General features: G+C 41.3%; 1 protein-coding gene across 3 annotated transcripts in view; it reads right to left on the bottom strand.

Annotated features, from left to right (window-relative positions):
- Positions 1 to 13,149, bottom strand: part of LOC117397890 (cytosolic purine 5'-nucleotidase-like) — a 42,094-nt gene that overhangs the window by 14,367 nt on the left and 14,578 nt on the right. For all 3 annotated transcript variants that reach the window (XM_059013522.1, XM_059013521.1, XM_059013523.1), the window contains 4 exons: positions 3,805 to 3,896; positions 1,683 to 1,740; positions 1,214 to 1,307; positions 831 to 884 (listed from right to left, as the gene is read on the bottom strand). In XM_059013522.1, coding sequence (XP_058869505.1) covers positions 831 to 884; positions 1,214 to 1,307; positions 1,683 to 1,740; positions 3,805 to 3,896 — 298 coding nt within the window. The remainder of the gene's footprint in view (positions 1 to 830; positions 885 to 1,213; positions 1,308 to 1,682; positions 1,741 to 3,804; positions 3,897 to 13,149) is intronic.

Consider the following 13,149-nt stretch of genomic DNA (forward strand, 5'->3'; position numbering starts at 1 on the left):
CATCCTCACCATCCTCATACTCCACTAACCAGCCTTGCATCTTCACCATCCTCATACTCCACTAACCAGCCTAGACTCCTCACCATCCTCATACTCCACTAACCAGCCTAGCATCCTCACCTTCCTCATACTCCATTAACCAGCCTTGCATCTTCACCATCCTCATACTCCACTAACCAGCCTAGCATCCTCACCATCCTCATACTCCACTAACCAGCCTAGCATCCTCACCATCCTCATACTCCACTAACCAGCCTAGCATCCTCACCATCCTCATACTCCACTAACCAGCCTTGCATCCTCACCATCCTCATACTCCACTAACCAGCCTTGCATCTTCACCATCCTCATACTCCACTAACCAGCCTAGCATCCTCACCATCCTCATACTCCACTAACCAGCCTAGCATCCTCACCATCCTCATACTCCACTAACCAGCCTTGCATCTTCACCATCCTCATACTCCATTAACCAGCCTAGCATCTTCACCATCCTTGTAATTTTTTCAATAGGCAGGCACATAAAAATCTTGGTAAATTATACAGTGGTTTCAAGACCCCAATTATCACTAATCTTGTACGACCTTACCAAAGGTAACATCAGGTAGTCCAGGATTAGTGCTAATGGGACTCTGTGAAACCTTAGGAAGATGACATAAATCTCAAAAGTGGTTTAGTACTAAATTGATATTTTCTTCTGTATAACTTTGTGAATTGTCATGTGTTTCCCGTGCTGCTAGTTTTGCAGTAATGTCATGGAGCTCTTGACCCAGGCCCTGCGAGTCCAGCTCAGATGGGGTTGATATACAGTTTGGAATGTCATCACTTACGTCTTTTATCACATACTTCTCCAGGTTTTCCAGTGTCTTTTCCTTCAGGATACCCTGGGATACAAGAGCAGAACATTACATTGAGCAACTCTACAGACTGTAAAGAATGCTTTAGACCAGCAGCAGTTTAGGGATATTTTTAACTTCATACCCGTTTGATATTCTATTAAATGAGGGTGGAAATGATGACCAAGGGTGTGGAACAGTAACTACTGCCCCCTCCGGCAACTGTGGCAAATATGAGTAAATACAAAGTAACAGGGGAAGGGGCAGCAATTACACATGCACACCCCATTCCATTGCAGGACTTTGTTCCAACCAGATCCTTCATTATTTAATTGCACTCTACAGTCCTATAAGCATTAGAAATGAGAGGTCCTGACCGTGTCATGCACGTAATCCATGGCATCTCGGACGTCCTGGAACATGCTGCAGAAAGACATGAAGAGATCCCCGTGTTTGTAGCCTTTCTGCCAGCTAGTGGGAAATAATAAAGATCATTGTTACATATCTTCTGTGTATACAAGAGCAGAATTTAAAAAAATTACTGCTGCAGTAAAAATGAGCCATCGCCTTTGTTTTAAATCACTCAATATTAAATCAATACAGTATCTTAATATCATGAAAAAATAGATTCCCCAGGAAAGACAGACAGACAGATTCCTCCAGTATATTTCCCAATTCTGATACTCTCAATAATGTAAAGTAAATGAATCCAGCAAATCTTACTTAATATGTTTCAAGGCATTCCTTCAAGGCATATGGCCTGAAGAACATTTGGCCTATAAAAAGTTTCACATCTGTATTACTTTCTTCGCAGGCATGGCTTTGAGAACACTGTAAAGGTCTTACTTGATGTATCTGGTGCAGTTGGTGAAAAAGTTGACGAGGCAAGCATACAGGTAGGTTTCTAGGAAAGAAAATAAAACAAAATGAGACTCTAGAAATGAGGGCAGCTCAATCAATAACGCTTCAGGCTCCCGGCTGCTGCCATACCAGATAAATGAGACACAATTTAGCACACAACCTCGGACCTCTGTGAAAGTAGGACACGCAGTGCGAGAGAGAATGGGTTTGAAACTAACGCAGTCTGGGGAGGCACTGTACACAGAAGCCTCCAGTTTACATTGCAATCAAAGTGTTCATGACATATGTTCTGAACACAGTGTGATCATTGGCCTTTTTGAAGCTGTAAAAGATAGGCCCTCTTTCAGCTCTAGAATTTGAATCTGTTTTACAATTTGGGCTGCACCAAGTTGTATCTTGGCAGCATAGGGAGCTCTGCATTGGCTTTGGCCCTCCCCCACGGTCAGGGAATGGTTCACCTTGTCCTGCTTTATTAGGTCAGGTTCAAGTCATATAAGTACAGTAGTCAAGTACAGTAGACAGAACTTAACATTGAAAATGAATAGGACAAGATCATCTGCAGGTCCAGGTGTGAAGGGAAAGAGAGTTATCTAGTTTTAGATGAGGAATTATAGAGTGATACAGTGGTGTGCACAAGGGGAACAACTAAAACTGCTCCTCAGAATTTGAATATACTGTATGGGTGTCTATATGCTCCACTACTGGCAACATTACCAAACATCTGGGTATAAACATGCTGTTTACAATCATTCTGAGAGGGTCTGGGTTTGTTATTACCATGTATCTATAAATCTAAATCCTAAATTACAGGACTGAACATACTTCCTCATTTCATTCAAATCATGTGACAATGTAACCTTTCAACTCTGTCAGTCCCATCTACTCTCTGGGCCCTATTTTCATATGTGACTAAATTGACTAAAGTTATGTGGTTTTTTTTAGGCAGGTGTAGTCAGAGCCGGTAAAGCCCTGATGTTCGTAAATGACTAAGGGGTAGATGTACTAAGATGGGCCAGTCACAGCACAAACATACCGCAGTTTGCATTTTCGTTATGACAATTCACAAAGTGCACATTTTGTCATATGTACTAAGAAAACATATGTTAATGAAGAGAGCCGCAATGTACTAATTTAAATATTATTTGCATCATCTTAGCGAGATCTGTAGCGAGAGTTGTGCAACATTTTTTCAAATAAAATAGCGGGAGCTGTGGTTTGCTGCAGCAGACGGTGCACGAAGGATAATGTCCATACATGCAAGGGTGCAAGAATCAAAATAACATTGTTTTTGTTAAATGTAAACGTCATCTGAACAATGCATTCTGTTCCGTCTTCATTTTACCTGTTTTAATACTGTTATATAGATATAAAAAATGAAAGGCAGTTTAATCCCATCAGATTCTATAGTGGGGCTCCCACCTTCACCCCCAAGTAGCCCCTCTCTAAACCGGACATGTTTGTCCAACATAAGGAGGTGTCGGGTTTAAAAACAATACCATAAAAGCGCACACATACATTTACAGTTGGTTATCTTCATCTGTTAGACCCAAAAAACTAATACAGGGTCTGTAATCTAGCAAAAGGATATTCCTTTTATTATTCGCCTTCTCTCTGCCTGCACCGCAACCACAAATCTGCCATTCTCACTTTCAAAAGGGTAGTGAATTGTCTTTTATCTTTTAAACAGTAGCGACTAAAGTTAAACCAAATAGAAGCAGGTGCAACTCAGAAAGACTTAAAAGCCTAATAGACGTGTAAATGCTTCAGGAATCGCACATAGGGGTATGTCAGCTAATTTACCTAGCCGTGAATAACTTCAAATAGACAGACGACTAAATCCCACGAAGCACCTGAACGTACACATTTGAAAATCACACACACACAAGTCACCCGTCTAAACGGCATTATGCATGCTTAAACCCCTTAGTCACGTATGAAGATAGGGCCCTCTCTGTCTATATATCTATGTAGAGCAGGTCACAGTGTGGCATGATGCTTATGGAATGAAGAAGGCTGTTCAGCCCTGGCACTTAGGGTTCTCCAGACAAGCTCAAAGCAGCTCAGCGCTGTGATTCACTTTGTGTGCGGATGTGTGTGCTGCTCTTACCTGCCAGGTTGAAGAGGGTGTTGAGAATGTAGAATCGGTCGGTGTTGTCTCTCTGGATGAACCTATTGGGGTAGTAGTCCTGAATCTCAGACCTGAGGGAGAAAAAACCTATTTAGAGGACTGTTTCAGTGTGCTCCTTCTTAATGGAATCACACTTGCTGATCTTTACCGTCAACATCAGCGCTGCTTTGGAAAGAAAACTGAAATACATATTAGTAACATACATCTCCCACAGTTGGAGCTATCACCATATCACCGTGACAACCATCTACAATATGTTCATGTACAGAGAGATAGAGAGGTTCCTCCATTTACCCCAAGATTCTGTCACTTTCTTGAGAGAATTTTATCACAATTAGATAAACGGTTCTCTGGCAATTTGTAAGGGCGACATACGCACATACATAATAACAGATAGACAGGACTTTCTTATATCCCCATATTCTTTTTTTTTTAATATCAGTCTTTATCTGCAATTTTAGGAGATAGTTCTGCACTCAAAGTTACTAAAGCACAGTTCAAATTACTACTCACATTATTTCGTATAGCTAACAAAAATATATTAACTTCCTGGAAGGACACTGAACCTCCAATATTAGCACTTTTGGAAAATTCAGTTTTAGAAATGATTAATTTGAAGGGTCCCCAAGTGCAGCAGCTTGGTGTGCAGGGTGAGTCTTACAGCGCAGGTTCGCACCCTGGCTGTGGTCTTCACTGGGGACTCTTAAGGGAGTGTCGCATTGGCTCTGGCACTCCCGTGGGTTAGAGAGGCCAAACCATCAGGGACTGTTTATCCTCATCAAGCTACAGCGAACCCTGCTGGTCAGGCGCGGGATCAGAGGATGGCCACTGAACCTTGGGCATTCCTTTGCCATGTGCTGCGGTGAGAGGAAAAGTGATTGAGCATTCCAAATTGAGAGAAAATCAGAGGGAAAAATGTAATTGGGCACACTAATAATAATAATAACAATAATAATAATAATTTTAATTTGGAAAGAATATGATTATTCAGATAAATACTCAGAATGTACAGAAGTATGGAGTAGAGCTTCCTCTTATTTTAGGGATGTAGATTTTGATTAAAATATTATACATGATAACCAAGTATCAGTACAGATAATTATATATATATATATATATATATATATATATATATATATATTCCTGTTCATCATAGTAAAAAAAGTCAGGTTTTGGGTAATGTTGAGTTAAATTGGGCCCTATTCACAAACTTCAAGGAATATTTCGTAAGTGTTTTTTAAAGTCTATTTTGACTATCTAAATAATGTTAGCAGATTTTATTAAACAGTTTTAGAAAAGGCTAGAAGTATATTTTCAAATTTTTCAAGAACTCTAAAAAAGATTCCTTAAAACAGTCCTTAAAGTATCTGTTTCCTCTCATGTATGACAGCACTAACAAAAGAACCAGCTTGCTTGTCTTCACTTTTACAGTAAAACCCATCTTAGCAAACATCTGAACTCAACAGTCAATTGCTCTAGCCAATAACCTTCTGAGAGAGCTTGAAAAAGAAGCCTTAATGATTTCAGCTAACAAAATACCATAAATCATACATGTTGTGCACTTCCATACGCTATACAGGGTTAGAAACGCCCGCTCGCCAGAGGAGAATTCAATCTGATGAGGACTGGGCGGGTACTTAAAACACATGCACACATATTCTCTCACATTCACAGTCTTGTGTCAAAACATGCAGGAAAGTCAATTTTCTAACAGGGTGTAACAGTGGTGAATAAGCATTCATAATGCTTACAAACCAGTCACTCAGAACTGAACCCTCCCTTCATCTCCTCTGCAATGCCAACCCCACTTAATGACGTTTACGTTTGAGTTCTCCCTCTGTGCTGGATGCATTTGAATTTACTGAAACACGTTGCAGCTTTGAAGTAAGTGTGAAGTCATTTTACAAAAATGTGGAGATTTATACCAGGTTGCGACCCCCACCACAAAACAAAACAAAAAAAAGACTGAAGATGTGATTAGAAAAAGGGGCCAGTTGTAATAATGAGATCAAAAAATAGGCCACGTTCTACTAAACAATTTAAAACTAATAAATAAACAATTACCATAACGAACATTATCGTAATATGTTGCTTAAAACATAGTAACATAGTAACAATACAGTACTATAGTACAATTTTAATAGCAAACCTATATCTTACGCACCGGTATTTAAATTGTGTGGAAACCTCAGCGTTTCCAGAAATATATTTTCAGGGCAGTTTTCGTACCTCCCATTAAATCTGCATGATGGCACACGCGCTGTAGCGTCCAGAGATAAAGGGCCTCGTTTACGAAAGGGCACACAATCAGCATCCATGTTGATGATTTCTGTAATTACTATTACAATTTTATTCATTATCATCCGAAATAGTGGGCATATTATAGTGCACACTCATTTTATTGTGCCACACTATGGTAATCAGAATGAATACGTGATTTGTATGTTAATGTATGATAATGTATTTAAATGAGGCACCCTGCTCTGTATAATGAGATGAGCTTCATTCACACCATATTTACTAAAGGGTGATAATCGTAGTGTGCATCTTAAAGTGAGCGATAATTAGTTTGTTTGGAAACCAGGCTTTAATCACTGATAATAGGTGCATAGGCGGCAACTCCGTTAGTGCTCCGGGGCTCAAGCACCAATGAGGGAAAAATAACGTCCTGCATATTGCAAATAAATCACCTGTTCTGTCAAATTGTGAAGCATGCACAATACAATCAGAACTGTTATTGAAGCATTTAAAAAGTAAAACATTCACTGCCAGCTCTGACAAACCGGAAGGTGATCCTTCACATATTCAAATCCATTTATACAGTCTCCCAGCTTTCTTGAAAAGATCTGCGTTTCCCTCATAAGAACATAAGAAAGATAAGAAAGGTTATAAACGAGAGGAGGCCATTCGGCCCATCTTGCTCGTTTGGTTGTTAGTAGCTTATTGATCCCAGAATCAAGCAGCTTCTTGAAGGATCAGGGTGTCAGCTTCAACATTACTGGGGAGTTGGTTCCAGACCCTCACAATTCTCTGTGTAAAAAAGTGCCTCCTATTTTCTGTTCTGAATGCCCCTTTATATAACCTCCATTTGTGACCCCTGGTCCTTGTTTCTTTTTTCGGGTCGACATTGTTAATACCTTTTAGAATTTTGAATGCTTGATCGCCGCGTAGTCTTCTTTGTTCAAGACTGAATAGATTCAATTCTTTTAGCCTGTCTGCATATGACATGCCTTTTAAACAAGCTCTTCTCTGCACTCTTTCTAGAGCAGCAATATCCTTTTTTGTAGCGAGGTGACCAGAACTGAACACAATATTCTGGATGAGGTCTTACTAATGCATGGTAAAGTTTTAACATTACTTCCCCTGATTTAAATTCAACAGGTTCCCCACATTGCCTAGATGAAGACAAACGTACAGTCTTTAAATTGAGACTTTAGTGAAGACCCTGTGTGTACGTGACTACATTAATTATTGTAGGTAGTAATTCATAGTTATTTAAATCACTCACAGGCTGTAACCCCCAACTCCACAAACCAGCCAGCAGTTTTGTAAACAGCAACACATGTAATGAACAATAAAATAAACATTTTATTTGTGTCATCGGTGTCAATTCTAGGCGGAGCTTCGTGGTTGGCAAGGCAACACGGCTGAGAGAATTTTTTTCCTCTGTCATCCCGTTTGGTGCTGTCAGTACAGTACAGCAGTCGCTCAGTAACGAGGTGCACACAGTTGACTGGTCGATCTGTAGGAGTCTTTACAAAGGTTCCTTAGTAAAAAAAAAAAAAAAGTTTCCAAAAATAAATCTAAATTTATAAATGTTTATTTTTTAGGAAAATAAAATTTAAGCCTTCGGACTAGTACCACATTTTTGTTAGTTTCTAGCCCTGTTATGTATGTCTCAAATGTAGTTTCTTTCAAAACTGCACATTTGAGACCTATGTAGCAAATGGAAGTGCAAAAAAATGTAAGATTAATGGAATTCTTTTGCTAGTTACAATTACTTCTGATTCAGCTCTTGCAGTAGTTTTACCTACAATCACGACTGAGGGTTTGCATAGACAATTACAGTATATGGTCACCTCCAGCAAGGAAAGCGTTAACATGACCACTGGCTGTGACTAACCTTTCCAAACAGACAGGGCTCCTGACAGTAAGCAATTATCTTGAGTCAACAAACGCAGGATCAAGTTCCAGTTAGTTCTGCAGTCTCACCCTGGAAACTACTGAGCCCTGGCTTTCTGCATGTTTTCTGGGTAATTCTAATCTTTCCCAGTACGGCATAGAGAATGCAGTGCAGCCCCCAGACCTTCACACCCTCCCCCTGCCCTGCTCTGTGTGGTAGCCCCTTCGCAGCCAGCTGTTTCCACTGTCAGTCACGGCCACCGTAACAATAGTTTTAGAGTTGTGGTGATTACTGCGATAAAAATAAACACTAGCTAATAACTGACAGAGGCGGATTGAGTTACAAAAAATAAGTCTTTCTGGATAGCAGGGGCTTGCTATCCGGGCAATGCTGGAGTCAGCTGGCTGTGGTGTGAAGTGATTCCTACAAGTGCACCTCGACCTTCATAACTAGAGCCATGTGGGATGTATAGAAGAAACAGAGCCATCTAAAAACACTGTGAAGAACAACTGGGAAACAAGGGTTAGCAGGAGAACATGTATGCAACTAGAATGATTTAAGAAAAAGGATAAATAAGACCAACTGACTGAAAGGCATCTACATGAAAGTTCAATAACTTATTTTATTTATTATACAATGGCAAGGATCTTCCTCCTGTTAATTTCAATGGGCTGCGATGTCGTAGCCGTGGCGATATCTCAGGACATCTCTTTAAATCTATTTTTGTTAGTTGTTTTTCATTTTAAATAACCTCATAGCCATTGTATAATCACAATATGAAACTCCAGGGTGTGTCATTGTGTGTCACAACGCACCCGAGGTGTGGCAATATCCCACAACACCCTGCCTAAGACTGTCATATTGATGTGATACAGACATCTGCCATTTCTCTGTATCAGATCTTTTGTATCGGTGGTTTGTATCACATAGTTTGTATCAGATGTTAATGACGTCACATTAACAATAGCTATACTGTTGAGCTATTCGTTTTTAACTATAGATTATAAACAAAATATATAGTGTGGTGTAAAATCAAGCTGGGTTTATTTTGTACAGCACCCTATGCAGTATTCTATATGTAACACATTTCATAAGTACATATGTAGTAGCATGAGCTGGATTCTGAGACCAAGTTCCATTACAATCCCATAAGCAGTACTGAAGGTATAGGTAACAGTATGAAGGATGAACATACCATGACCTACATAACTTTTACAGACTCAGTGCTACAGGGTAAATATTTTTCATTTTGGAATCTGCCTTGCACTCACTCAGATCCCGCGACAGAACAGATATATCGCACTCTTTCAACTTGCTGCTACAGAGAGGCAGAGCTTCATCTAAGGAAAGTCATTTCCAGAATTGACATGTTTAATTTAGATATTTGTGCTGTATCTGGGGATACAGATTACCAGTTCGGGATAATAATGTACACATGTATGAAACCGGTTCTTATGAAACATATATATTAACAACAGAGGTTCTCAAGATTTTTTAGTAAAAGGCAAATCACCTTTTGGGGGACCCCTTGGTCAAATGCTGTGGACCCCCATGGATCTCCATCCTTATAAAAGTTAGCTCTGCAGTTTCCCCCATGCTTTTCCCATGGTTATACTCTGCATTACCACAGGTTTGCCATGTTTTTAATTTGCTTTACCAAAAAACCTCTCTATGCTTTACAACACTTACCTATGATTTACCATGCTTTTATTACTGTTATTTATTTACATGGCAGACGCCTTTATCATGTTTTAAACATTACATGAATGGATTGTTTCTGTATGGACACACACTGGCACACAGGCACGTTCAGGCACACTGCAGCTCTCCTCCAAGCTGCAGCAGCCCCTCCCATTGATCTCCCAGCGGGCCGGCCGGCGCACATTCCAGTCTGCTGACCTCGTTGCTGAGGGGACAGCTGGACCAGTAGGGGATATGGAAGGAATGTTAGCCTGAAGTGTGGGGCTGAGGAGGAGGCGGGAGTCAAAGGGAGCGGGATGATAAACGTTTTAACAGACTGGGAATGTTTGTAACAATCAGAAAAGCCATGAGGAGAAGCCCTCCATCACTTATAAAGTACTGCAACATGCATCCGAGAGTAAGACTGTATGTGCACAGCATCTAATTGTATATAGAAAAGATTGTAAAGAAACACACACATAAATATGCATGGTTTATAGATTGCACATTGTGTATATGTTAAGTAATTAGATGCCAGGAAACAGCTTTTCATCTATAACATTTTCTATGAAATATCTGCTTTAAGAAAGAGTAAAGCTACATAATAGTTTGATTTATCTGGATTAAAGGGAATATTCTGGAAAACTATTTTTGTTCCATGGCTTTTAGGGTGATTGCTGTGTCTGCTCAGTTTTGTAGCGATAGACAGGCACTGTGCCAGTGACCGCTATGTGAACACCTGAAGAGCCTCTTGAAGCCAGACTGTCACCCGTGATGACCTGTTTAGCGGTTCACGGAATGGCCTCACTGTGCCACCTACTCCTCACCAGAGAGCAAGGTTTCCTAACTCTCTGTTTGCTTCACCAGATACTTTCTGGACTTTGTCACGTAGCTTAAGATAATCTAGTTTAGCATTCGCAGGGAAGTGCGTGGAATTATGGGTAAAGATAGACCCTGCAGAATGTGAGCACTTGTCAGAGTCACATCCCCCTCTGAAACAATATATATAACTACGCCACCCAGCTCCTGGTCCAGGCCTTGGTAATCTCCCGCCTAGACTACTGCAACTCCCTCCTGGCTGGCCTCCCTGCGTCCGCCACCCGTCCGCTCCAGCTCATCCAGAACTCCGCTGCCCGCCTGGTGTTCTCTCTGCCTCGTTTCTCCCACGCAACTCCACTACTCCGCTCACTCCACTGGCTACCGATCACCGCTCGCATCCAGTTCAAGACTCTTGTACTGGCCTACAGATGCCTTGACCAGACTGCACCCAGCTACCTCCAGACCCTCATCTCTCCCTGCACCCCCACTCGACCTCTCCGCTCCGCCTGCACTAGATGACTGGCTCTACCTCCTCTACGCTCCCCTGCCTCCAGAGCCCGGTCTTTCTCCACCCTCGCTCCGCAGTGGTGGAATGACCTACCTACAGATGTCAGGACCGCCCAGTCCCTGACCACATTCCGGCGCACCTCTTCAGACAGCACCTGTAGAACTCCTCTGTTTTTCCCCTGGGACACTATCACCCTTCCTTAATTGCGCTTTACTTGCTCTTATCTGCCCCCTATTTTACTGCATTTAATCCTGTACTTCAGATACTGTAATCTGCCAAGTGTTTAATCTGTAGTATTTTGTAGTTAATCATATCTTGATGTAACTATCACTGTCACTGTTATCTGCTGTAGTATTGAATTGTATTTTGTCACACTTGTACTTGCTTGAAACAAAGTCATTGTATTTATCTTGCTCTTATTGTATTACTTGTACTGTAACACTTGAAATGTATTTGCTTACGATTGTAAGTCGCCCTGGATAAGAGCGTCTGCTAAGAAATAAATAATAATAATATATATATATATGTTCAGGATCTATTTTCCACTAGAAAACAACAAACAGGAAATTGTGTGTTATAAAAACAATACCTGTTTTGCCACACTCAAGGTATACATTGTATTATCCCATCTCCTGAAAAAGTGACGGGGCAAAAATGTGGGCTTTATAGAAGAACATAAGAAAGGCACTATGAGGTGAAAACTGCAGTCTGAATTATTAACCTGTGAACAGAGGGCAACAGTGTTCTGACTATTGGCTGCTGGCGTGACTACTGGGCAGTTTAACTACAACTCCCATCAGTCCATTGGGCAGCACATGACTTCCTTGCCTATACTACCATGCATCTTAATGAGTGCCCACCTCATACAAGGAAACCATTCATAACAGTTTAAGAGTCCCTTGGCTAGCTGAGAGCTCCAGTCAGCCCTGCCAATTCTCACTTAATTGTGTCCCTGACCCAGCTAATCCTGGCTTGTTTTTGTAGAATTAATGCCTGAAATGTAAATTTATTCAAAGATATTAAGATTGTTTCAGAGGGGGATATGACTCTGAGTGCTCACATTCTGCAGGGTCTACCTTTACCCATAATTCCACGCACTTCCCTGCGAATGCTAAACTAGATTATCTTAAGCTACGTGACAAAGTCCAGAAAGTATCTGGTGAAGCAAACAGAGAGTTAGGAAACCTTGCTCTCTGGTGAGGAGTAGGTGGCACAGTGAGGCCATTCCGTGAACCGCTAAACAGGTCATCACGGGTGACAGTCTGGCTTCAAAAGGCTCTTCAGGTGTTCACATAGCGGTCACTGGCACAGTGCCTGTCTATCGCTACAAAACTGAGCAGACACAGCAATCACTCTAAAAGCCATGGAACAAAAATAGTTTTCCAGAATATTCCCTTTAATCCAGATAAATCAAACAATTATGTAGCTTTACTCTTTCTTAAAGCAGATATTTCATAGAAAATGTTATAGATGAAAAGCTGTTGCCTGGCACCTAATTACTTAACATAGACACAGTGCTGCCGTGAGGGGAGAGGGGAGAGGGGAGAGGGGAGAGGGGAGAGGGGAGAGGGGGGAGGGGGCGCAACTGTGCTGGGGCCCTGAGCTCAGGGGGGCCCTAAAAAATGACAAGAATTTAAAATAAAAAACGTACATGATCATTTGGTGAGTAAAATATTAATTACAACCTTTCTACAGACCCGATTGACAGCAATTAGTTTTTTGTTTTTTTGAGGCGGTATTTCAAAGCCGTAAGCACCTATTAATCGCTCAAAAAGTCAGTGATTGGTTAATGTTATGTGTCAGGAAGACGTGGAAGACATACCTCTTTGAATTATTCAGAGATATAGGGGCGGGAATAAATGAGCACAGTCAAGTTTGATTGGCCCTTCTCGGCGCAGCGGACTACTTGCAGCTCTGCCTCTACAGCGATATACATTGAATCTAAATATAAACGTCAGGATATTAAACAGGTCGTGAGCGCCTCTTCACACCCAGGAGAGTGAGAGCAGATGTCAAAGAGCAACCGGCCTCCGGTGGACAAAGGCCAGCCCTGCTCCTGGCAGGTAGAGTCCGCTGTGATGTGGAGAAACCTGCCGGATCACCAGATCACCTGTATGGCTCACCCTGCACACCACGCGGCTGTGACTTTACTAGGTGAGCCACTCGGGTAAAAACTTTTTTTAAATCAGCCCTG

This window comes from Acipenser ruthenus, chromosome 46, assembly GCF_902713425.1.
Source record: "Acipenser ruthenus chromosome 46, fAciRut3.2 maternal haplotype, whole genome shotgun sequence".
Lineage (NCBI taxonomy): Eukaryota > Metazoa > Chordata > Actinopteri > Acipenseriformes > Acipenseridae > Acipenser > Acipenser ruthenus.